At 51.6% G+C, this 26,889-nt stretch overlaps 1 protein-coding gene across 1 annotated transcript; it reads left to right on the forward strand.

Annotated features, from left to right (window-relative positions):
• MASP1 (MBL associated serine protease 1) lies at positions 1-25,343 on the forward strand. Its single transcript, XM_009565624.2, is given in 12 exon segments — positions 1-166; positions 169-220; positions 2,122-2,347; positions 9,530-9,707; positions 9,966-10,097; positions 10,589-10,785; positions 10,932-11,079; positions 11,572-11,690; positions 12,539-12,617; positions 17,117-17,254; positions 18,590-18,664; positions 22,870-25,343. Coding segments are annotated over 12 exon segments (2,406 nt in total). The 3' UTR covers positions 23,766-25,343.
• Positions 25,344-26,889: the final 1,546 nt, after the last annotated feature.

Raw genomic sequence — 26,889 nt, forward strand, 5'->3', positions numbered from 1 at the left:
ATGTGGGGAGCGCTTGCAGGCAGGGGAAGGCGTGACCTGCATGGGAAATGCCAGACAGCTCCAGACGCGCACACACATAGGCGCGCACACGCTCACAAATCTCCGGAGAGAGATAAGGCGGACAGCGGAGCGTTTGGAAGGAGGCAAAGCGGCCCCCGCCAACCAAACTGCAATCCTCCACGCTAAACCCACCAGCAAACACTGCTGGCAGCAAAATGAGGTGAGTACCTCCGCGACGGGCTGAGCCCCGCACGGTGGTGCGGGGGGACCGTCCCCGGGGAAGGCTTCTCTCTCATCACCGTGGCTTCGGTTTTCCCATCCGAGGCGTTGCTCGTGCCTCGGCTTCGTGCTGCAGCCCGGCTTGCGTGCCGGCATCCCAGCAGAGCCTCGGGGAGCCTCGGGTGATGAGCGTGCAGCCTGGGCAAACCGCTGGTCCATGGCAAAAGGTGCGAGCCAGGCTGGGCGCGCTGCGCGGGCCCCAGGTTTCTGTGCTCGCCACGGTCATTTATCACTTTTACATAAGGTTAAGACTTTCCTGGCATGGGAGAGAAGTTTGATGTTGTTTTGCCTCCCCTGTTTTAAGGGAAAGCAGAGAGTTGCACCGGCAAGTGGCCCCTTCAGGTCGAGAGGGTGATGCCCGTTTACACCAGCTGAGCATCCAGCCCCATGAGTGTACTCGGACAGGCGAAGAAACACATTTTCCCTTCACACATTTTTGTGGTTTCAGACAAGCTGTCAGAAAAAGACATGTTCAACCTCACTCTGCTTGAAAGGAAAATTGATCCAAATTTCTCAGCTCCCATTAACTTTGCTTTGTAATGAAGAGCTGGGAAAATTGATGGCATTACACAAATGAGCCCCAGAAGTCCACTGCCCTGGTTTTAAAAGAACACAGGCAGGTTAAAAATAATCCACTTACATAGCTTCAATTTCCTCACCAGCATACCTAAAGCAAGCCCTGATTTTGAAACTGCGTGTACGTGTACATGTGAGTAGTTCCAGTGCCTGTCGTACACACCTACAAGCCTTTGCCAGGCCTTAGTACCTATTTTAGAAAACAGAAATCTTCACCTCCAATGGCTCTAATTCCCTGTGTGTTTCTTTTCCCTTGTGCACTCCACTGGGTGTAAAATGCCTGAGATCTGCTCCTCTTTCTGGGTCCCATGATGTGGCACTGATTTTTGTGTTTGAGCCTCCAGAACAGGTGGTGTTCTCCCCTTGCACGGAGAAACACTTGATTTATGCTCACTTCCATACTGAAATGGAGCTTGAGGCTTGTGCGAGGATAGCTGGACTGTCACTGATTTACCTGTCCTCTCTGCCCTCCTCTGAGACAAACGAGTTGGGACAAACTCTTTAGGCTCAGATTCTTTAAAAGTTAGGTTGATGGCAAATATCTCTAAGGATCTAAGCCTCTGTGTGCTTGTCCATCTGAGGTGAGTGGTACCCTGAAAGACAAAGAAGAAAGGAAAAGGGAAGGAAAAGAAAGGAGAAGGGAAGGAAAGGGAGAGGAGAAAGGGAGAGGAGGAAAAAGGGAGAAGAGTGTAGAGGAACATGCTGGGGCCCTGCCCCATTCTTGCCCAGCTGAAAATATGTGTGCTGTTTATTGAGAGTCAATGATCCCAATTCGGCAGGATGAGGATAAGCAGTAATAACAATAATGATACTTAGCAGTTATTGCCATGATGCTTTCATTAAACTAATTTAGAAAGCATCATTGTTTTATTAAGTATCCTTAGGCTTATTCTTCCATTAAATGAATATTTGCTCATCAGAGCCCCATTAGTTAAAGGACTTGTTGCCAGCGGCTACTGCTCCCAGAAGCATAAGGAACTCTAAGGCCCGGAGCTGGCTGGGAGCTGTGGAGGTGCTTTTGCATTGTACATGGAGCCTGTGTATATAGGCTTTACCCTACTGGGAGCCATGGGCAGCTCCCACCCTTGCTTCTACCTCCCTGTGGCTTGGCAGTGGTTTTGCTCAGGGTGACACAGTGCTGCTCCCCCCCTCCCAGCTGTTTTGAATGTGTGACCTTACACAACTCACTTGGGAAAAGAGATGGAGCCCTCAACAAGTTTTGGCATTGCCAGAGTTTCATTTCATCTCTTCACATATGTTTTCCAGGTACCCCCTGACCTGGTCCTTCCGTGCCTTGCTGCTCTGCATGGCAGATGCCATTGAGCTGACAGACATGTTTGGGGAGATTCAGTCTCCCAATTTCCCAGATTCGTATCCCAGTGACTCAGAAGTGACGTGGAACATCTCTGTGCCTGACGGATTTAAAATCAAGCTGTACTTCATGCATTTTGACTTGGAGTCATCCTACCTCTGTGAATATGACTACGTGAAGGTCAGTTGTGGCGATATGGTGGGGTAGGTGGCAGACTTGTTTGGACAGCTGGGAAAGGCTACTGCTGCAAAAGCTGAGAACAAGATGATTTTCCCCATTTATAGGGCACAGGTGTTGTCAATCCAGTGAACAATGGGATGAGCACAGGTAAACTGATGGTGTTGGGACACCAGACTCAGTGTTTACTCACAGAGGACCAGATTTGTGAAAGTATTTGGGCACCTCATTCTCATTGGACTCAAAGTGATTTGCACACTTACAGGCTGATGGAACCTCTGTGGCTAAACCCCCAGCCTGTGCCACTCTGATGCAGCCGCGTGCGAGGAGGGCTCCCGAGCTGGGTATACTTGCCAGGTCATGGCCATGGGCACACCGTGCTGCCAGCCTGGATCTCTGGCTGTGGCTTGCAGGCTCTTGGGACACCCTGTCCACCCCCCAGGGAAGCAAAAAGAAAAGGTTAGATTTGGACTTAAGGCTGCGAGTTGGGATTGGCAAGTTTAGCCTCCCATAAGCCACAGGACACGGACCCAAAGGCTCCCTTAGATTCAACACAAACCCATTGCACAGCTCAGATACAAATTTTGAGGCTGCTGCTGGCAAATACCTGCAACACAAATGAGCTGTGGATGTTCCCAGGGAGCTGTCATGGCCAAAACCACAAAAGATTTTAGTCTTCTTCGTTGCTGGGCAGTACCCCATCAGAAACTGCAGTGGGCCACACACTGCAGCAGCAGAGCATCCTTGCCTCTTGACCCATAGATCTCTCCAAGCAGGGCTCTCCTTTGCACCCAGAACAAGCTGGATTCCCCGTGTCTCTTCACCTGGGCAGGATTGGTGCTTTCTAACAGACCAGCAGTAGCAAGCAGGTGCTTTCTGGGTGTGCCTGGCTGAACATGCCTTACCCCATCGCCAAGAACAAACCTCACGCTGCCCCTCTGCACAGAGGCAGGTAGAGGCTGCACCCAGGTCTGGAACCACTGAGCTCAGCCCTGTAGCTAATTGCTAGCTAATTGAAATTATTATATTATTCTCACATTAAGAAAACAAGGCGAACATTTGTGTTTTTTCTTCTAGGTTCTGCTGTTTGCTGCTTAAATTTCCTCTTTGTCCTGGCACTCATTCCACTACTAGCAGCTCTCATTGAGCTTTGATTAGTTCTTTCTGCTTCTCCTGGATCTTCTCCAAGCCCAAGGGCTAGGGACATATATAGAGATATATTACTTTAAAAACCCAATAAGCTCAAGGAGCAGATTTCTTGGAAACTTTCCCCATTCCAAGCTTTACCCCTCCTCCTACCCTTCACCCCCTGCTCATTTTTCCTTTTTCCTAAGGCTCCCTGTTCTTTGGCCATGGTGCCAACTTGGCATCACAGCTCTCCCTGCCGCTGGATTTCCATAAGAAGGTGGAATTTTTCACAGGGATTTAGATCTCAACTGTATAAATTTGCTTGAGGCTGTAACTCAGCTTGCGGAGCCTCCACCACAGAATTACATTTGAAAAGTGCTGAAAATGGATGGATTATGGGCAATTCATAGGCTGCTCCACTGGGTAGGGGTGCAATCTTTATGCTGCTAAACCACCAGCTTAGAAAACATTAAGGAGAAGAGCAAATGACACCATGGCTCTTTTCTTTCTTGGGTCTGTGTATTCAGCCTCTGTGGGCATCAACTCAAGCCAGAAAAATGTCAGCCCACTCTTTGACAGAGGCCAACAGTTCGTGGCTATAGAATGTGATTACAGACCAAACACATATAGGTGTTTCTCTGTAATTTTCTGCCAGTCCCAGTGAAAATGCTCAGAAAGCCACAGGTATACCTCTGTGTTTCATACATTCAATAGCTTCTCCCTCCATGATCTTGTATCGTTGCTTCCTGAACTCGTGGGTGCCTTGAATCTCTACAGCATCCTGTGGAAGAGAGTCACACAGGTTAAATATATTACTATACATCTGTGTGTTTCCTTCTTGTTTGGTCTGACCAGGCTCTCTGTCAGGGTCTTCATCATCCTGACTGCCATAAGAAAGAGGTCAGCCCCAGTGCAAGGTGGGGACCCAGCTCCAGAGAGGCAGAAAGCCGCTGTGCCCTGGCTTTTGCTTTCCTTACCTCCTCAGTTGCCTGTGTGCCTGATCTCTTAAGCAGCATAGAAAGTCATGCTGCACGGCAAGCTCAGGGCAAGCCGAGCTGTAAATCTGTGTGGATCTCTGCCTTCGGGGTGGTCTTCAGCAGGGAATAGTTTCCAGAGTTCTGAAACAATGGCTAATTAAAACAATAGCTCTTTATATATGTGTATATATATATGCTCATATATGTGTGCATGTTTGTATATATATAGTAAGAACACAGCTTCTAAAACAGTGCTCACAGGCCAGGAGGGTTTTTTGTGCAAAGGGGGATGACAGAGAGAGAGGGAGTGGTTCTTTAGTAAGGAAGTGAGGCAGGAGGAATAGGAGGAATGGCCACCCTCAAAATACCCACCCAAAGAAGGTCAGCCCTAGGCAGTTAGGAAACACCAGCCGCAAGCTGCCTTGGGAAGCCAAGCTCTGGACCCCAGTGCATCAGAGACAGCTTCTCCCCAGGTTTTGGATGGCCACCCTCAGCTGCCTGTCAGGGTCAGAGGCAAGAGGAAGGAGCAGCTGTCCACACTGGGCTTTCAGCTCCTGCCCTCCACTCTGCTCCTTGGCAGGCTCTGTCCATAAGGTTTTGCACATCACTTGGTCAATATCTGGGATTATATCAGCCTCTGGGCAGCCAGCTTGGGACCAGCTCTTTGACTGAAGTGAGGATGGGGCCTTTGTTGAAAGTCAGCCCATAGCAAGTCCTTGCTGGCTTATGGTCCTTGTGGGGCTACATCTCTACACTCCAATCCCTACCATCCAGTCCGAATTCAGGACGGTACATGCTTGAGACCTGGTAAGTTCCAGCACATGTCACAGTGCTTTTCGTTTGCTCCTTCAAGCATAGGGACCATCTGTGTTGGGTCACTCCAACTGTACAGGAGGGCAGAGGGGCCATGACATTTTGTGGGTCCAGTGAGTCCCATCTTCCCTGACATAACCCAAACTCCCCTTGGATGCATCTCTTCATGATGCATTCGGACTGCTGCCCATGTGTGGCAGATGGGACACTTCCCTGCAGCTGCCACTCACACTCGTGTCCCCAGGGAGGATCAGTGCCATTGGATGCTCACGCAAGCAGCACCCCTACTAGCCCCATATATGGGTGCCCAGGAGCTGGGCAGGCATCTCAGGCAAAACCAGTGACTGCAAATAAATTTGCTTGAGGGTGTCCAGGGGCCCAACTGAGTGCAGGAAGCAGCTTTTTGTTGGGCCCGGCAAGAGGTTGGTGAGGAGAAAACAGAGGTACCGGCCAAGCTGAGAAGGCAGGGCTGCAGGTGGAACAGCAGCCAGTGCCACTGCCCCAGGAAGCGGCGCTTGGGGAGGGATGGGGGATTGTGAAAGATTTGCAGTGAGGTGGAGCCATATCCCCTCCAGGCTTGGTGTAACATTTCGAGTGAGTAGCAGATCGGCTTTGTATGTGGCATCCTGGGCTCACAGAGTGCCATCCCCTGCCACAGGCATTCGCGTGGGGCAAGGCTGGCTGCGTGCTGTGCCCTGATGAGCACTCAGTGGCACTGTCCCCTGGAACACCCTCAGTGCTCGATGTGGTGCTGGCAGGGGCCGTGCAGGGCCAGGGAAGGAGCTCAATGATGTGTTCAGGGCAGCGTATGCCCAGCCTGGAGCTGTGAGAAGGGTGCACAGGATCCATTTACATCTTCCTCTGCTCAAAAGTGTGTGTGGGAAGCACAAATCAGGGCTTGGCATGAGCTAGGGTGTCAGGAAATAAGCATCTGGTTTTGGTGCTGTCTGCCAGAGTAATCCATGCCCAGCGGTGCAGGGTCTCAAGTGGAGCACTTCAAAGTCTGGAGGGTAGCTGGGAGGAAGGGAAGCCCCAGGGCTTTGCTGCTCACCTTTCCCATCCTGTTGGCTCTGTGCAGAGGAATCTGGTGGCACCAGTGACCCCCTTGCAGGGGAAGGAGGAGCATCAGGCATGAGAGGGAGCCAGCAGCTCCCTCAGCACCCCAGGGAACAGGCTTGGCCCAGAAATCTAGCATGTGGGAGCAGCAATCCATGGGAGGGGAGAGTCCCATGACATTCAGGCAAGTTCACAGCAGGGGAAACCAGCCATCCTCCCCTTTCCCCCACAGCACAGCTGCCATGTGTGTTCCTATGGAAATTCAGGTGCATGTTTGCTCACAAAAAAGACCCTTAATATGTATCGGGGAGAAGATACATGATGTTGGTGAGAGGATCTCCAAGAGATCTAGATGGAGGCTCCTGTTGGGGCTGTGCTGTCAACAGTCACCAGCAGCAGTTTTTCTGAAAAAAAGCCCCTGTTCATCAGGGTGTTGCCTTCTTGTGTGCACTCTCACTGCAAGGCAGCTTGGCAGGGACTATTTCATGCACTTCTCTGTCTCTGAGCATCTCCTTCCCATGTCATGTTCCCAGTGTCTTCATCCCAGTGCTGTGATTTCTCTGCCTAATGAGCCATTTATATATATTACAAGTGGTATGTTTGGCCTTCGTCAGTCCAATTAGTGCATTCCTGGACGGCTGGAGAGGGGGAGCAGCGGCTGCATTTCTGTATTGCCGGCTGCTTGCTCATCTCTGACAGCAGACACTGAACCACGGGGCCAAATTCCCCTTGGTTGTTTGTGGTGTTTTGTTAACCCACCCGCTGCAGGAGGCATCTCCAGAGCATCGTTGCTCCAGCATCCACAGCAGCCCATGCCCTGGGGCAGCATTTCTTTGCTGCAAAGCCAGGCCCCCTCCAGCTCTAAAGAGGGAAATCTGTGGGGCAGAGGGAGACCACACGCCTTGGGTCACCACTCCTTTTAGCCACAGCCCAAGCCAAAATGCATGGGGAGCAGAGCCTCAGCCAGGGAGGGACCCCTATCTGCCTCCATCCAGAGGCACAGAAATCCTTAGGAAAGAATGAGGAAGCAAGCAGTAACAGTGAAGACAGCAGGAGGCAGTGGCAAGGGTAAATTTAAGGCACGAGAGTGTCGCTGTATTTTATTTTTCAAAGGAGGATTCTTTCAGCGTATTTTTATAGGGAATTTCTCTGCGGCAATTGATATTTCCCCCAGGGACACATCTTCTCTAGTGAAAACGTCGACATCATGACCCGGGAGGGAGAAACTCCAAACAAACAACCAGGATTTAATTACCAGCCTGCTTGCTGGATGTAAATGATCTATGAAAAAGTATACAGTCCTCAGCAGAAGCAGCAAATATTAACCAGGGATGATGACCTCTCTGTTTAGTTTACTGCTGGAGGGCTGTCTCTGCTCCCTGTGGCTTGGGGCATGGGACTCATCACAGATAAGGGGCTATGGATACCTTCAGTGAGGAGAGCACAACTCTCCCGGGCCTCATCCTGCCACTCCAGGGCTGTATCCAGCGATGCTGGAGCAGTGTCGATACCAGCCCCATGGTGGGAGCATCCCTGGGGCAAGACACAGGACACTAGAAGGTTTTCCCACACTTTGGTGATGCAGTGCTGCTGGTCCTATGCTGGCCGGGGCTGCAGGAGAGGCATGGGAGCTCACATAGTGTCTTCTGTGTCCATGCAGAGGAGAAGCTACCCCACCTACCCCACATGGAGAAGCTGGGTGGAAATTTATCCTTCTCACACCTTTCCTTAAGAAAAAGCAGTTTCTGCAGAAAAGGCTGCGTGCCACGTGCTTGTGCAGCCAAGACTGCGTGTTAGGACCAAAATGCCATTTTCCTTCACTTTTGGTGATGGCACTCCGGTTTTTCAGTCTGTAAGACTTTCATTTCAAAACAATCTTTCAGATTTAAAAAGAGATTCTGATGTACCGCAGTATATTTCAAATGGATTGAAACCAGATGGATCCCAAATTACTTGTTTTCCTTTTTTTTTTCAGGATGTTGTTTCACAAAAGAGAAAAAAATCAATTGAGTTTTTGTCCCAATGTGGGGCACGTGCTTTTTTTTTCCAAATTCTCAAAATTTATCATCGGAAAGTCTCTCTCTTTTCTGGCCAGCTTCAGCTTGTATGAGAGGATGGAAAATATCTGGAGGCAATGTCAAGGCATGCTGAGTTGCCATTTCCATGTTGGCTTTCCCTGGTGTGAGCGAGTTTCCGCCTGCTTGTTCAGCCCTGAGAAATTTCCCTTTCAACCCCAGACTTTCCCTGACCAGTGCATCCCGAGGGTCTCCAGGAGACCCTGCAGCCACAGGAGGGTCTCACCTCTCTGAGATCATGCAAGCCAGGGATGGGTCACCAAGCAGGCAGCTGTTTTCCCCCGGCATGGGCTGGGAGGCTGCACACTCCATCACGGCCTCAATAGCATTGACTTGGCATGAGCTGAGGGCGGGAGCTGGCCTGGTGGTGTTCATTGCATTTCTCAGCCAAGGGGTTATTCATATTCAAATCTCCTGGGGGAAAGCAGGCAGGGTGCTGGGAACGAGCTGGGAGAGGTTGTAGTCCAGACAGGGGCTGTGGGTGGGATTTGCAGGAGAAGATGATGTCAGTGTTGAAACGGCCCTGGGGGAAACAGCCAAGAAATAGGAAGGGAGGGGGTTTCCAGGGAAAACCAAAGGGCAACAGGCAGGAATGGGCAGACCTGAGTCCCCGTGTTTGCAGGAACCGTTTAATTGCTTTGCTGCAGTAACGGTATCTCAGAGCAGTGATATCCCCAGGGTCATGCTTGGCTGCAGAAGATAGGGTGAACACAGCAGGTATGGCTGGAAATGGATTTTTTGGGGGCCAAGGAAGCACAGGGCTGAGCAGAACAAGGCACCCAGGGGTGCAGACCTGCATCCTTACACTGTGGCCATCAAAGGCTGCCAGATAGCCAGCCTGCCCTATGGAGACACTGCTGAGCCCTGCCAGGGCAGACTGGGCAAGCGTAGGCAGAGACCTGAGCTTTCAAGTGCAGAGTGTAACTTCAAACCCAGCCTGGCCTCCCCTAGAAAAGCACCATGGGTTCCCCAAGCTCACAGACACCCGCAGCCCCAAGCTGAGAAAATTCAGAGGTGACCAGCACTGGGGAGCACCCCGGGAACATGTCAAACTCCTGCACTATCCAAGTGCTCAGCAGAGCCCAGGGGTCAAATCCCAAGCCCTGCCGAGTGCTCACCTGTTTTTTTACTAACAGATCGAAGCCGAGGACCAGGAGCTGGCAACCTTCTGTGGCAGGGAAACGACGGACACAGAGCAGGCTCCCGGCCAGCAAGTGATCCTGTCCCCAGGGCCCTACATGGGGCTTACATTCAGGTCCGACTTCTCCAATGAGGAACGTTTCACTGGCTTTGATGCCCATTACACTGCCATAGGTAAGAAGTGGTTAAGTCTGCAGGACCAGGTTGATAGGGTGGTAAAACAGATTTGCCAGGATAACATCCCAGGCCAGTCTTAGAGACCCTAGCAAGAGAAATCCTTCTGTGTAGCCCTTGGGCCATATGGGACTTGCTGGGTGTTCGTGCGACCCACCACATGGGAAGTCTAATTTCTCAGTGCTGTGGCCCATGTCCCCACAAGGAATGCATGGGAGGCAGCAGAGTGACCTCCGTTCCTTGTTATCTCCGTCCTAGATGTGGATGAGTGCCTGGAGAAAAGCGACGAGGAGCTGGCCTGTGACCACTATTGCCACAACTACATTGGCGGGTACTACTGCTCCTGCAGGTTCGGCTACATCCTCCACTCTGACAACAGGACCTGCAAAGGTATCACCCAGGCACAGCTTGAATATGGGAATGGTCACACAGAGGGGTTCCGGGTCAGACAACAGACCTACCAAACACAGGCAAAACTGACCTTTCTTGTTGCCAGGAGGACAAGGTGCTTCTTGCCTTACAAACCAACAGCCTGGGGCTGGAAAGCACCCAAGGCCAGTAGTCCTCTTGTGTGGGAATGAGATGTGTTTTCTCCCGTGGGTTACACTCCTCAGCTGAGACCTCAAGTCAGATAAATGAAAACGTTTAGTCTACGCTCTGAATCTGCATCATGTATACTAACTGGGATTAGATCTCAGCCCAGGACCCCCTATGCCACAGGCACATCTGGAGGTTGGCTATGTGAGGTTCTTCTTGCATAGACCCATATTCAGGGTGCATGGACCACCCAGCAGACCCCACTCCACTGGGAGGGCTCCTGAGTGTGATCAGGGTTGGGACATGTCTGGCAGGACCCTGAGAGAGCCATGGCTGTGTTTCAGTGGAGTGCAGTGACAATCTCTACACCCAGAGGAGCGGGGTGGTCACCAGTGCCGACTTCCCCAGCCCCTACCCCAAGAGCTCGGACTGTCTGTACCGCATCGAGCTGGAGGAGGGTTTCTTCATCACCCTGAGCTTCGAGGACAGCTTTGACGTGGAAGACCACCCCGAGGTGACCTGTCCTTATGACTACATCAAGGTGAGATGGGCTCTGTGCACTCCTCCTGTCCTGATCTTCTGTTGTTTCTCCAGTGCCCTGGTGATGAGACCAAAATAGCCCCACTCTAAACAGAGACCATGAAGCCAGCAGGAGCTCTGCTTAATGTCTCTTCTTTGTCTTGGCAGATAAAAGCTGGCCCTAGGGAGTTTGGCCCTTTCTGTGGAGAGAAGTCCCCAGGACGCATTGATACCCAAACAAACAGTGTGCAGATCCTCTTCCACAGTGACAACTCAGGAGAGAACAGGGGCTGGAAACTGTCGTACACAGCCATTGGTACCCCCTGCTGCTTTCATGCATTTGCTGGGCTTGGGCAATGGGAAGAGCTTTATAAACCCTGCGGGTGGAGATTATGATTTAGGTAGTCTATGACCCTGTCTCTTGAAAGGGTCTGTTCCAGAAATCAGAAGAAGAGAGAAATAATATAACACAAAGCACTCCCTTCAAAGGGTGGGTTTTTTCTAATGCCATTTGAGGCCTGAAACAAGATCACATCGCAAAGCAGAGCGGTTTGGGGCAGAATAATTGCACAAGCCACTGTTATTAGGTCCCAGCCTTGTAATGCCCAAAGCCAAGGATAGGCCAGGACTGGGGAAGAGACCTGGAGTCTCCAACTCTTCTAGGAGAAGAGCCCAGCTGAGCCATGTTAGTGCAGTTTAGTAGCGAGAGCAGGGCAGGGATGCTCAGATGCTGCAGCAACTAGGTGGCAGAGGTGGGAATCTCCATTTTCTCCATTTATTCAGATGAGTTCTGGTTTTGTATTCAAAGGAAACCCATGCCCACTGGTGCAACCACCAATCAATGGGAAAATTGAGCCTTCTCAAGCAAAGTACACCTTCAAAGACCAGGTTGTCGTCAGCTGCAACACTGGATACAAAGTACTGAAGGTATGGGGTGATGGTGTGGAGATGGTCATCTGGGTAGGAAAAGGAGGATCCCAAAGCCGTTGCTTCTTTGTTTGCAAGAGTGAATGCAACCCATACTCCATCATTACCCCCTCACCAGAGGCAAGGATTAAGCCTCCTCCGAGAGCGACCAACTTTCCTTACCAAACATACGGAGGAAGAGAAGAGATGGCACTTTGCTGAGCCACCCTCTCAGCATCCCTCTGGAGCCAGCCAGCTCACAGGATGCAAGGCTCGGCACGTCTGCCAGAAAGATAGTCAGCAAAAGCCCCAGAGGAGCTGCCAGGGCTCTGCCTGCTCCTGACCTTGGTGTGTGCTGGCGCAGCTTCCTGGGCAGTGCTACAGAGGCCAGCCTCCACAGGTCGGGAGGTCCTCCAAGACTTTGGGATAGCTTCAACAAGTCAAGGGTGGCAAGGATTTTGGCAGGCTCTCTCCAGAAAACAGCTCACAACCATGGGAAGCGCAGGTGACTCACATGGTGGCTGTCTTCCCTCCAAGTCAGTAGCTCCCTTTGACTTCCAACATAGAGCTGGTTATTTCTCTGATCCCCTCCCAGTTCCCTTCATACAGAGCTGCCTCCTTACCCTTCCCAGTTCCTAGAACAGGAATAAATTACTCCAGTACTTTTGCATTCAGCATGCCACTGAGTTGCTGGCAACATGAAAACTCTTCCAGTTTTTCATAATGATTTTATTGCAGTTTTTAGTTAGGAAAGGCCTCTTCCAGTGGGGTCTGGATATTTCTTCACTAAATTTACTTTTTATAGAGATATTTATTTCCTTGCTTTGTACGTTGATGGTGAGGTTTTTTTGCTGCCATATTCTGCACAGGATAACGTGGAAAGTGACTCCTTGCAGATCGAGTGTCTAAAGGACGGGACATGGAGTAACAAGATCCCTATCTGCAAAAGTAAGGACACCCTTCCCCACCCTACCAATGTCCTTTTCCTGCTGAAATCATTTCGTGGTGAAGGGAACTGCCCTGACAGAACAGAGTCCCTTACTCAGAGACACAACACCAGCCAGAGAGGCTACGTAACTCTGCAAAGCTCTTTTGGCTCACTCTTGGATAACATAATGGGGCTCATTCCAAAAGCCACAATCGGGAGGTTGGTGCTTTCATTTAGATTACTCATATAACTTGATTTGTGAGCTTCTTTGCTGTCTTCCTGTCACAGAAGGAGCAACCCGGATTTTTGAGAGCTGGATAACTCTAGGACAGTTTGGGATAATCTGTTTCCTGGTCCAAATTTCCTTCCCAATGGAGGCTACTAAGATGCAGGGCATTAAAGAGGTCCCCAAGGACTAGCCTAAACTGGGTGCTGCTCAGCTAAGTGAAAGGAGAGAGAAAAATTGTGCAAATATCTACAAACCTTAAAATGAGAGAAGAGGGGAGAAGAAAGGAGATGCCATTTGAGAGGACAGGTGGTGAATTGCATCATCTCTTCTTTCATCTAATGCAGCTCCTCTCTCAGCTCAGGCTTGGGAGATGTACCTGATAACATCCTTTCCCCTAAACATCCTGAGCCCTAGTGGAGGCTCTCACTGCTGCTCAGTCTGCTGAAAGGCTGTCCCAGAGAGTAGAAAAGCAGCAAACACGCTCAGAGAAGGTCCCAAGACCTTCCAGGAGAAGCAGGACAAGATGCTTTCAAGGCATGTTGGGATCCAGGCTCTCCTTATCTGGGCAGATACTTTTCGTTTTAGTGATACTGTGGTTCTTAACTTAGGAAAGTATTTCTGGACATTCAATTCATGTTTTCCCATCCAAAATGGAAAATGGGAAGCTCTTAGTCTTGTTACATAGATTCACATCTGAAAGGCTTCATTGAAAGTGTGGGGTTAAGGATGCCTCTGGCCTACCAGAACTCGCCACGCCTACCATTCTCAGTACCACAGTCTTCCACTGATTTTACCCACCTCAAGCAAAGATTGGAGAAAAATTGGTGTTGCCTAGCAAAAAAAAGAACAAAATTCTGGGTAAATATTTTTAACCCCAAAAAGTATTATTCTTTTGAGAATATTGGAAATTACCTGCACTATTCCAGCCAGGCTGGAACCGGTCCTTTCTTCTGTGATATGACTCACTACACTGAATTTCTAAGCCTTTTTTAGAGATTCAAGAAGCTCCTAAAAGGGCAATTCAGACTTGCAGAGTGCAATGCCTCCCACCTCCCTGGGATGTCTGGAAGAGGCAGGGCATGAGCAAAAACAGCTTTAGAAAGCAATGCAGAAAATAGAAACCTTCTCAGCCAAGGTGGATAAAATCCAGCTCCATGGCCTGGCAAGGCTAAACACAGCCCTGTGACAGCTTCTCACAGCCGCTGTCCCCAGGTTGCCCCCAGCCAAGCAGAGCAAGGGGGTTCCTGGCACAGTTGCGGCTCTGCCAGCATCCCTGGTGCCCTGTCATGGCCCACTGGGCACTCATTAACGATTTCTGGTGTTTTGTGGGCTGGGTTTCCTGCATGCCTCTCTCTGCTCATCTACTAATTGGGCTTTCTCTCTCTGCTCTCCTTCTTCCCCTCTGCTTTCGGTGCAGCTGCAGATAGAGCCGACAACCAGACAGAGGGAAGAGCCGGCTCGGAGAAAGTGGCTGCATGAGGCTGGCGCCAGCTGTGCCACCCCGTCGGGCAGCCTGTCTTGATGCCCCTCTCTGATCTGTCCAGTATCCAGGACAGGTCTCCTTTTCCCCTGGTCTGGCAGCCAAATCCACCTCCATGACTTGTTTAACTGGCATGACACTCTTAACCTCTCCACACCTGGTGCTTTCTTAACTCCGGCTTGAGAAGGGGGAAGGAAATCTGGACTTGCCCCTCTTTTCCACTGCCACGCCACCCCATGGGAAGGGTGCCTACCCGGCCCCGGCACCCCTGCCTGGGGACTGCGTGCTGCTGCCAGCTCCCAGCACATCTTCTGCATCCCTCGCTCTCCGCTCAGATGCCTCATCCCAGCTCGGCTTCCCCTCCAAGGTTGCACAAGGAGCATGGCTGCCTGTTTGTTTGTTTGTTCGTTTGTTTGGATTCAGCCACTTGCTGCCCTTCCTCCCTGGCCCAATATTGCAAATAAGAAACACTCCTTCCCCTCCTCTCTCCAAGCGTCCTGGCGGCTTTCAGACCCTCTGGGTAAGGAGAACAGGTTGTCACCAAAAGCCTCTTCCTGCAGGCACCAAGCCCTGGCACTGCCACAGGGTTGTGGATGCTCCTCCGCCTCCCCTTTGCTCCCCACTGCTGGCGAGGTGAGGACAGGCTGGTCTCAGGCTGGTTGCAGGTGAAGATCAAAGGCTGCTGTCTGGGCCCATTCATGTCCCCAGGAGCCCCAGGCATACACCCTGGGCTCCCTGAGGCACTGAGGGCTTCACTGGGAGGATGCTGGGATATAGATCAGAAGCTAGGAGGGGAAAAAGAGGTGTGTGTTGGGGAGCTTGGTCTAGCTCTGATCCTACAAAGATGGAGATGCTAAATGGCTGCTTTCCCAAAGGAAAAGTCTGGAAACACTCACAGCACAAACTCCCCACCCTTTCAGCAGGACCCAGGACACTGGTGAGGCAAAACATCTGTGCAAGAGCCCATTCTCCAGGCATCAGGCCTGCCCCAGGGGAGGGGGACAGCTGTGTGAGCCAGTGGGTGCTGCCTTGCAGCCATAAACAACCCAGAGCAGCTCTGTAAGCCGAACTTATCCCTCAACATCTGTTCCCTCCTTCCTGCAAGCCCCAGCATCCCATAGTGTTTTATAAAGGTCCCATGGTTGCTGACACTGTGGCACAAAAGCACTGTGTGTCCAAGCACTGTCGGAAGAGACCAGGAAAGCTCAGACCAGCCGAGAAGGCCCTGGAGCTGGTGAGAAGGGTCTGCGTCCTTTTCCTGTCCCCTCTTCAAGGCGTAGGTATTGAGAGTCTCCACACTACCTGGCTGCATCTACACACTGATCCCATCACCTGCTGGCCTTCTAGGGGGTTGGAGAGACCCCCGGTGATTGGTGAGCTGCAGTGTTTTGCCATAAACCAAGATTTTTTTCATCCAAGCAGTTAGGCAACACTGAGCATCAGTACATGGTGCCAGCTATTGCTTCTAGTGAATTCTCTCTTCGTTAGCCTGGATCGCTGCATGAGAAGCACATGACCTGTCCCCTGTCCTTACCCCTTTCCAGTTCTGGAGCACATGAACATCCACTGAGCTCAGATCATTCCTGATCCACAGGACCTTATTTCTGCAAAGTCACCCATTCCTTACTCACTCCCTCATCTTAAGTGTGTCAGAGCCCATCTCCACAGCACTGCATGTCCCAGACACAATCAGATCCCAGTTCCTGTCCTCTCCCAGGGCAGGTCCACCAGGACGGGGCAGGGAGAGAATATACAGCATCGCCCAAGTGTGCTGTGAACTGCCCACGCAGCAGGGAGCTGCAGCTCCCATGGGGTGACTCCTGGCTTTGCCAGATGAATCACGGGTCCTTCCAGGGGAGAGTGGCATAAGGCCAATTCAGAGGATAAACTGGGGAGGAGAGGCTGGGCAGGGTACTGCGAGTGATCTGGGGGAGAAAGGGGACCATGCACAGGCCATGGGGAGGGGTTATGGCACCCTGGAAATCCTTCTTCTTCCACGAGACCCTGAGCCCACTTCAGGGATGGATGAAACAGAGCCAAACTTGCCCGTGTCCTGGAGAATGGAGCAGGTGGGGTCTCAGCCATGTCTGCTCGCCTTGCCCCTGCCAGCAGACTGGCCAAGCCACACTCTCAATGTCCTTCATCTGCTGTTGCAGGACAGCCAGGCCCTAAAGTTGTTCAGTCTGAGTATAAATGCTTTTCAGCACTGTTGGGTGAGCGAGCCCAGGGAAGGAGGGACAGGGCCATGCTCTCAGCTAAGCCTGCTCCACAGAGGGCTCACGCAGTGCATGGCGCAGGTTAGTGAACCACTGCCTGCTTTTTTCTGTCCACTCCTAAGGGATGCAAAGACATACTCCAGGAGCACCTCCCAATGGCTCTCACCTGCCAGTGCAGGTTTCTTCCTCTCAAACGTATAGCAGAGAGGTCTCACACTCATGAAGTGCTCAGGAGGAGCTCCCAGTGTGGGGGTCTCCACCAGTATGAGCGGTGTTGGCTGAACAGCCTGTGGGCGAGCCATGCCGCTGGTGTTCAGCAGTGCCAGACACATTCTCTGTCTTTGCAGGGTGGCCATGGTGGGGTTTCACAGGGCCAGGCTGTCCTGCCTGGGCACACCCTCCAGCTACCATCTGAGGCCACATCAGGCTTTGTGCCCTGCACTGGCCTAGAGAAAGGCGATACAGAACTATACGGGCCCTTGTCCTGTCTGATAGGACCACCACCACGTGTCAAAGCCCAGCATTACCTGCCGGCTGGCTGGCTGGACACACCAAGAAACAGAGCTCAACCCCCACTTCTGTGTTGGCTTTCAGTTGCTGACTGCAAAGCGCCACCGGAGCTGGAGCACGGCTTTGTCACCTTCTCCTCCAGGAACAACCTCACCACCTACCGAGCAGCCATCCAGTACCACTGCCAGCACCCGTACTACCACATGGCCACCAACAGCACCGGTGAGCAGTGGGGTTGGGCCGTGTCCCCACGGCACGGTGCGGGTGGGCATGTGGCTGTGTGTGAGTGCATTTGCAAGCAAGGGAAGCTTGGGATGGCCACCCTGGGATGCTCTGCAGGCAGCAGGCTGTGGGTATAGCCTACACACATCAGAGCCTGCATCTGCACTGCCTGGATTGTCAGACTGGCTGCATCCTACTGCACAATGAGGTAGGATGGAGTTAGCACTGGTGCTTTGTCCATGTGTTTCACAGTGCTGGCAGAACAGTGTGGCTGCTCTCCTGCACTGTACCCTCTCATCCTGCCATCTCCCCACCACATATGAAATTTTCTCTGAAAGAAGCTGCTTCTGGAGACACCACGAGGTCCAATGGCCCCAGAAAGGGCTCCACAAGGCTCCCCATTCCCACACTCAATTGTCCAGTGTAGCAAAAGCTGAACAGATAGCAGTTGGATCATGGCAGACTGAGTTTTCACCTCACGTTCCTGGTCCAGAACCACAGAGACACCACAACGTGCTTTGTCAAGAACCACACCTCTCTGCACCCTTCGGACCCAGCTCTGGACAGCAGAAGAGGTGTGCGCACACCCACCATCTCTCCTTCCTCTTCCTCCCTCAGCAAACAAAGCCAAAGGATTGCCCACATTCCTGCCTCCCTGTTCATAACCCCCTGTGCACCCACTGGCCTCCTCATTAGAAGAGGCTGAGGGGAGACCTTATTACTCTCTACAACTACCTGAAAGGAGGTTGTGGAGAGGAAGAAGCTGGCCTCTTCTCCCAAGTGACTGAGGACAGTTCAAGGGGGAATGGCCTGAAGCTCCACCAGAGGAGGTTCAGGCTGGATATCAGAAAAAAATTCTTCACAGAAAGAGTCATTGGGCACTGGAACAGGCTGCCTAGGGAGGTGGTCAAGTCGCCTTCCCTGGAGGTGTCTAAGGAGTGGGTTGATGAAGTGCTTAGGGACACGGTTTAAGGGACTGTTAGGAATGGTTGGACTCGATGATCCAGTGGGTCCTTTCCAACCTGGTGATTCTATGATTCTATGATTCTATGCATCTGACCCCAGCATCTGGCGCACATTAACAGAATGGGTACTGCCGGCATCAACGGGGCAGATAACTCAAGGCAATGAAGCCAAGGATGGTGGCATCTCCCTTCATGTGGACAGGGCTGCCAAGGCTCCCCAGAGGAATGGAGCACAGTGAGCGTAAAAGGGAAGTCACCTCCTGCTCTGGAAAAAGTTTCAAAGGCTCCTGACAGCTGGGCAACATCTCACTGCAAAAGACACCTCCTCATGTCAGGGCCACACTTCAATTAATGCTTTGCTCTCTTCCAGCCACTTACATGTGTGATGCATCGGGGGTGTGGAGGAGTGAGGAGCTGGGAACCAAGCTGCCCTCCTGCCGACCAGGTACTACTGCTGGGACATGGGATATGGAGCAGGGATGTGCAGGGAAGGGGATGCTTCTGTGCCTGACTTGCTGCTTTCCTAGGCAGAGATCATACTCTCTGGTGACAGTGCCGTATGTCCTGGCTATATGTATTCTGCTGCTGCAGCGTGTGGCCAGGAGAGCAATGGGGGCAGCAGGAAGGGACATCTCTACATCAACAACACTTCGCAGGACAGCTCTTATTGACAACTCTCCATGGGAACAACTCTCCACTGTGACAGCTGTCTGCAGGGAGCCATTAGAGTGAGGGTTATGCTTAGGATTAGGGTTAGGTTTAGACTTGGGGTTAGATTAGATTGAGGATTGGGCTTAGGGATAGGGTTAGAGTTCTCCCCTCATAGAGTCATCACCATGAAGAGTCATCTCTGAGAGAAGTTGTCCCACAGAGATTTCCCTGCAGAGAGTCATCCTGGATTCTGGGGACAGAAGCTTCCTACTACCCTGGCTGGCCCAGACAGTGAGGGTGCAGTGGTGGCACTGGGCAGCAGTGATGAGGGCGTAATCTCCCTGGCAGTATAGGGCAGCTGTGGGGTCAGAGCCACTGGGGCTCCCCAAGCTCCCTGCTCCAGCAGACAAGAAAATCAGCAGACCCAGGGCAGAGCCATGTTCAGCCCGCAGCATCACTGGAGATGGCTCCAGCAGAGAGCAGAGCATTACCTGCCCAGCATCACTGGCTGTCAGCTCCCCTTAGCCATATGTCCACATGCAGCAGCAATTAGCACCTCTCCGAGCCTTGCAGAAAAACCCAGCCACTTCACAGTGAAGGAAAAGTTCCAAGCCTTTGAGTAGTGTCAGAAATATTTGCAGCCAGCAAGTTTCCAGGCCAGGAGCCCACTTGGGATTAAATAAAAGTCTCCAGGACATTGGCTGGCCATAGCCAAGTGTGGAGCCAGGTCTGGCTGCCAAGCAGGGAGGGCTGGAGTCAGCCCCGACTGAGGGTTGTGGTCGGGATGGTTCTCCAGAGAGGTAAAGTGATTCAGCTGCCATACACAGGCTGTAGCTGCAAGCACCCCAGGATTCGGGAGCTGGCTCAGCCCCATGGAGTGCATTTGCTCTCAAGCAACACTGAGGAACTGCAAGGACAGAGGAATGACTCCTTGAGATTCCCTGCAGCCCACGGAGTTCCAAGACCAGGGCTGTGGCTGGTCTTGTTGCGGCAACTGCTCCCTGCATCTCTCCTTGATGTTTCAGCCTGAACTAATTTGAGCTGGGAGCATATGGGGACATCTTTTGGGGCTATAGCTGCTTTCATGGGCCATTTCCAGGCCTCTTGATTAGTGACAGAAGTCAGAGAAGCTTCAGGAAAATGGAAAATCCCAGAGAGAGGGTGACGCTCTCCTGAGATCAGGATCTGCAGGCAGCAGCTGGCCAGCTGCTCTTCAGATCTTCCCCTGTGTCTCACGCCACCTCCCCATCAACAGGAACTTCTCTTCCAGGCCACTCTGTGCCTGCCTCTGCCATTAGTGGGAGCATTTGCAGCCTGGTCAGCGTTTTTGATATGTAATTTAATATAATAAATATTTGGCTAGATGTGCTTCCTCCAAAACCGCCTCACTGGGACAGTTGCTGCTTTGGTGCAGCCGACCAGCTGAGCTGGGATAAGATGCAGGAATTACTTGCCTGAGCGTGTTTTCTGTTCTTTGCAGCTCTGGGAAGGGCAGGGGAGCAGAGCAGACACAGAGACAAACTCCATCCCTGCTGGAGTCTGTTTTCCTAGCAGCAAATCCCAGCCACAACAAATCCGTGTTAGCAGCTCCTGGTGCTCCTGCCCTGGTTGCAAGGCTGACTCTCAGCCCTGATCCCATTGCTCTGGGGGGGCAGACTCCCCGGGGAGAGCTTCTTTTGCGAGGCTCTACTTCCTCTGATCCCAGCACATGGGCATCAGGGCAGATTTCTGGCACTTTCCACAGAAGACATGTATTCACCTTGCAGGCTCAGAGGGATGATACTAGCACATGTTCTGCTCTGATTCAGGACTCTTCCAGCTGTGGAAGGGTAAGACCAAATTGGGTCCCACAACTTCCCAGTGACACTGGCATCCCCAAGCATTGACCATCCAGGGAGTCCTCCTCCACAGTGCTGCCACAGGCATGAATAAGACCCACCATCACTACCTTTGTCCCAAGGCTTAAGTTCCCCAGGGGCAGGATTGCCCCTGCCCACCCTGTCCTGCTCTCGCAGATTCACCTTGAGCAGACTGTGTCCCTTCTCTTCCTCCCATTGGGTCACTGCACCTGGGTAAAAATTCTGGAGGCAAATAAGGCAGCATGTCAGGATTCTTCAGAAGTGCTCTGAGTCTGTTGAGAAGCTGAGCAGAAGGATGCTTGTTTGGCTGCCAGAATTGTGGTGAGGACTTGAGATGCAGGAGTGAAGCCCTTGGTGCTAGGCAACATCCCACAGCCAAGCCTTTTCCAGCCACATCTCCTCCGTGAGGGCAAATGTCATGGCCATGAGACCACAGACCTCATAACAGGTCTCAGAGCAAGGGGTGAGGCTGGGCTCAGGGGTCAGGCTCCAGTCCTCCCACTTCCCACCCCCACCCCACCCTGAGTTTCTTGGCACACTGAGCAAGAGCCAGGCAGGCAGATGGATGGTCTGGGAAGGGCTGAGCAAGCTCACAGGACATGGTGAGGCTGCAGGATTAATCATTTGCCTTTTCTGCTTCTGAACTGGCATGGATACAGGCAAATCTGAACAGCAAAGCGAGGAATTGCAAAGTGCAGGGTAGCCTTTAAGCCGTCTCCTTGTCCCACCTACCAGTTCAACTGTGCAAAAATCCTTTAAGTCACAACCCTGTTTTACTGCAATCCAAGTTTGGCAGAAATCATAGCATCTTCCAGGTCTTCGAGACAGCAGAAGGATCCTTCTATTTGCCCCTCCCTAGATATGTCCCCAGATGGAGCACAGATCACCTAGATGCAAGCTGAGACTAAGATCTGATACTCTTTAGAGTGCTTGACGTCCCACCCTGGCTCACACGTTTTGCTGAGTTCATGCCTGACTTCAGTGTCAGGAGATCTAGTACAGCTTTGGGGTAGCTAACCCTGGCTGAAAGCTTCCATGGCCCCATAGTGTGCTATACACAATTCTGACTGCCCATATTCATGCTAAGTGGGCAACAGCTCACTCTTTACACCAAGGAGCATGTTGTTTGCCGGGTGAATGCTCCAGCCTCTCTGTAGTAGAGGTCCAGCACATGAGACCTTGGCACAAGCCCACCCTTTTCATCAAGGACTCTCCATCTCCTTTCATGACAGGGTGACACATGTGCTGCAGCCCTGCCCTGACAGGTACCAAGAGCTTGATCCTTCCCAAGCTCAGTGGAGTCTCTTCGGGCCTGAGACCCACCTGAGCTGATAGCCAGAAGTGTACCAAGAAAGCCCATGCTCTTGTGGCCAAAAGCATTCATATCCTTCTGTCACAGCTTGTAGCAAGGGTAAGGAAGGAAAGGGCAGCTGAGAGGCCACCTTTTTGGAGCAAACTTATGGGACTAATTAAGCCTTGATTGCCCATGACTGTACCCAGGCTCCCACAGAGCCAGGACAATAGGAGCAGGGAGCTCCCTGCTCTGAAGATGCTTCCTACCCTGGGAGGCACACAGCCACACTCTCCATACAGAGAAACATGGAGTGGCTCATACTTCACAGAAGAAACTGGACAGCCCATGCAGTCTTCAGGCTGGCCTCTTTGTCCATAACTAGCAACACAAGGGCTGAACAAGGTCACTCCACCATCCTCATTGAAGAGCCATAATCTGCCTCTTCTCCAAGAGGGCAAAATGCTGCCACCAGAAATGGTTCCACCAGGCAAGGAAGGCATGAAAGGAGCTGGGGCTGCCTTTGGGAAGTAAAACCTTTCAGAAGGACAGATGCTTTCCTTTCCCACACATACTTCTAAAGACCTGTTAGCTTAGGGGGTGGAGTGCAATGCCCAGCCTGCCTCAAGCTCTGAAGCACATTCTGCTAGGAGAAGGTAAAGACAGCAGGAAGGATGGTCTTTATCCACTGAGAAAAGTAGACGACTTGCCTTGTATAGAAAAAAAAGACATAAGTGAGATTTTAGTTTTAAGATAACAAACCATGTGGCACAATCTACAGGGATGTCCCTTTTCATTCGTTCCCTAGATAAATGCTGGGAGTAACTGTCCTGTCCTTTTTATCCCCAGTGTGCGGCCGGCCAGCTCGTCCTTTGCCTGGGATCATCAAGCGCATCATTGGTGGGCGAAATGCAGAGCCCGGTTTCTTCCCCTGGCAGGCCCTGATTGTGGTGGAGGACATGTCCCGGGTGCCCAATGACAAATGGTTTGGCAGTGGGGCCCTGCTCTCAGACTCCTGGGTGCTGACAGCTGCCCATGTCCTCCGGTCCCAGCGGCGAGACAAGACTGTCATCCCTGTCTCCAAGGAGCATGTCACTGTCTACTTGGCCCTTCATGATGTGAGGAACAAGATGGAGGCTGTCAACAGGACAGTGGAGAGGATCATCCTCCATGAGGAATTTGACATCCAGAACTACAACCACGACATAGCTCTGGTCAAGCTGAAGGAGAAGGTGACCATGGGGAACTATGTCATGCCTGTCTGTCTGCCCCAGTTTGAGCATGAGCTGGAGGGGCCCCATCCCAACACGCTGGGGCTGGTGGCTGGCTGGGGTATCTCCAACCCCAACATCACAGTGGATGAGATCATCAGCTCGGGCATGAGGACGCTGTCTGACATCTTGCAGTATGTCAAACTGCCAGTGGTGCTGCATGCAGAGTGCAAGACCAGCTACGAGTCGCGGTCGGGGAACTACAGTGTGACCGAGAACATGTTCTGTGCCGGCTACTATGAAGGTGGGAAAGACACTTGCTTGGGAGACAGCGGGGGAGCCTTTGTCATCCAGGACCCGGGAACCCGGAGGTGGGTGGCCCAAGGGCTGGTCTCGTGGGGTGGCCCAGAGGAGTGTGGCAGCAAGCAAGTGTACGGTGTGTACACCAAAGTCTCTAACTACGTGGACTGGGTGGAGAAGAAAACAGGCTCCTCAGAGAGGTGGACATTTCTGGACCCAGAGCTGGAGAGATGAGTGACTAAGCAGCCTGCTGCCGCAGCTCCCTTTCTTGTTGTTTTGTTGTTTAATGCGCTCCAGACTCTGGTCTTTCGCAAGCAGTAGACACGATGCTCAGCACATGCCAGGCCTTTGCCAGCCCTCTGTGTCATTTCTTTCATTTGGTCCTACATCCCTTTGCTTGAGCTCTTAGGAAATGCTTGTTAGAATTCTGAGGGAAGAGAGTGAAGGGCGAGATCTCAGCCAGCGTTCTCAGCTTCTGCTGTCTATCTCCAAGCCTCACCCGTACTCCCAGAGAGCCTCCGTCCAAGTCAGGACAAAGGCACAGTGACAGAGGCAGCATTTCCCTGCCTGCAAAGCTTTTGGCTGTGTGCAGAGAATTGATCCCAGGGCTCTCCAGCTGGATCTTCTCATCAGACACAACTGCAGGAGCTACAGAGGCTACAGAAAACACAGGAAACCCAGCTGGGCAGGGCTGGACCACATAGGTCCCCTATGAAGTGGAACACCTTTTCTGTGTGAGCAGTAGTGAGAGAACCCTGGGATAATGGCAAACACTACTATTTTTAGTTGCAAACAAACATCCCTGCCTGACATGTCAGCTGATGTTTGCCTGGCGTCGGGGATGTGAGAATGCATCTACATTAGTCCTAAACTTCAGCCATGGCTGGAAAGCTAATAGCTGTCAAGATAGCACCAACCTAAATGGGCCACCCTTATGCCATCATGTGGGGTGGGGGCCCCACAGAAAACACAAGGACAAAGAGTGAGATTTGGACTCAGTGTCCACAAAAATCTTCTCTGACACAGCATCACTTTAAGTACTCTCCAGGCTCCCCCAGACTAGCTCATGGAATGGTTTCCAGCCACAGCAGACCTCCCAGGGAGAGTTTTCCAACACTTGAAACAGCATCACATCTACTGTACCTAAGCAGCGCTTATTTTCTGCAGAATCATTTCAGAGAAAATGCCCTTCACTGAGGCTTCACCTCTTCTTCAGGGGCCAGGGTAGTCCTGCATGGCAGTGCATTCATTCTTGCAAGAACCTAGCCCCTTTTCACTGCTTTTAAGGCCATTGATTCAGATGATTTACAGGTTACTGATGGTGTTCAGTGCCTTTTCATGGCTCTTCTGGCCTATTGCAGGTCTTCAAGTCATTCTAGATTGAGTCCAACTCACTTAACACACCAGAAGTATTCTTATCTTCCCAGCCTTCTTCCATGGTCCATGCAGACAAGTAAGCTCCACCAAGGAACAAAGTCAGGTGAGCTTACCTTCCTTCAGCAGGGACATCATCTCCTTCACTTGCCAGAAAAGTCCTCTTACAACTGTAAGCAACACGCAAAAATTGCCTGCTGTCCTTTCTGTGTGCCTGTAGCTTCTTTGGGTCCTGTCCTCTTCTTCTTCCTCCACTGGTTTTGCCATGCAAGGAAGGAGTCAACAGTGAAAGAGACACTCTGTCATTTTCTTATCATCCAAAAAGCTATTTGTAGAGCATGTAGAGAAGCAGAAGACCTAAGGAAGGTCAACCTTGCAGACACGCTAAGAAATGTACTCTTGGCTATGTCATGTAACTGCAAAGTATTTTTTAATATATATATTTTTTTTTTCTTTTTTGATATTGCATTCTGTAAAATATCCAAAGTCATGTAAGGATGGTTCTGTGTAATCTTCCTCCTGGGAACAAAATAAAACTTTGATATGTACTGAGTTTGTGCCCCAAGGCTTTTATTCCAAGAGGAACACGGTCAAAGCTGATCTCTAGTCTCTGCCACCCACGCCTGCATGCCCAGGGGCGTTCTCACACTCTCTCTCACTCCAATGGCTGCTCAGCCATGGCCCGCTCAGCTTCGTGGGCTGAGGCAGATCCTGACCAGCCACCGATACAAATTGCAAAAAAAAGGCAGCAGATGAGATCCTGTCCTTCAATTATTTATAGCCATAGTACACCACTGAAGACAGAGGTGGTGGTGGGAGGAGAGCGCAGCCACCCCTATGCTGAGAATAGCAATTAAATCTGGGTTCAATTGACATGCAGAAAAAATAACAGGTATGTGACTTCTGCTTTAAAAGGGGTGAAAAATCAGTCCATCCCCACCAGTTGTTGGACTGAGAAAGCATGTCTTCGTGCCAAAAGCTCTGCAGCAAGGACAGATAGGAGCTGAGGCAGGGACACGGCTCTGCTGGGCATCTCTGCATCACAGGCTGTGAAAATCCACCTTCTGGAGAGAGCTTAAAATCATGCAGACATGTGCAAATCCAGAGCTGAGAGTTTGGTTGTTGATCCCTATTTTCCTACAGCATAGAACTGAAATAACAGCATTGGGCTTCTTTTAGTTGCCAGCAGAGTGGAGGGCAGAGGGTCTGGCTCATTTGGTCATGGGTCTGCTAACATGTCCAGAGACATTAGAGGGATGAAGGGGAGGAGAGAGAAAAAGCAAAATAGAGGCACGATCCCCTTAGCATTAAACCTTCAGCTGTAGGATCTGAGAGTAGAAAGCTTTGGAGCAAGATAAAAAATATTGCTGCCCTATAATAGATGAGTCATAAATATAGATTCTCCTCCACCTCCCATCAATAGCTCTGCTGGGAAATCCTTGACACAACCCCACGCTCGACCCTACTCACCATGCTGCTGTGCTGCCAAGTGCCAACCCCTCGTGCCCCACAGCCGCTGCGGCTGGCTGCAGGGAGGGCTGGGAACAGGCAGCGGAGGAGAAAAGCAAGAGCGATAACAATGGGCTTTGCATGTGCTGGCACCTCACAACCTGCTAGAGTGGTGAGAGCTTCTCTCCAAGGAGACAGGCGCAGAGACAGCAATTTATCAGTCTGGCTGCAGTGAAAGGCCAGCAAAACCTCCTTGGGTGAAGTTTGCCCATGTGTGAGTGCCAGGCATGAGTTGAGAGTAGGCTGTGACAGAGCCTTCTTCGGATGGACTAGAGGGAGGACAGCTGGGACCCGCCCAGGACCCATGGGGTGAGAGAGCATCCTTCATCCCTCAGCTGTCTCCCCCAGAGTGGGCTTGCAGTCCCCATGCCAGCTGTGGGGCTGTCCACAGCTCACCATCCCTGGGGGCAGAGCTGAGCTGGATAGGATTGCTCCAAAATTACCAAAAGCCATGAAAAGCAGCAGTTTGAGGGCA

The sequence above is a fragment of the Cuculus canorus genome, chromosome 9 (assembly GCF_017976375.1).
Source record: "Cuculus canorus isolate bCucCan1 chromosome 9, bCucCan1.pri, whole genome shotgun sequence".
NCBI lineage: Eukaryota > Metazoa > Chordata > Aves > Cuculiformes > Cuculidae > Cuculus > Cuculus canorus.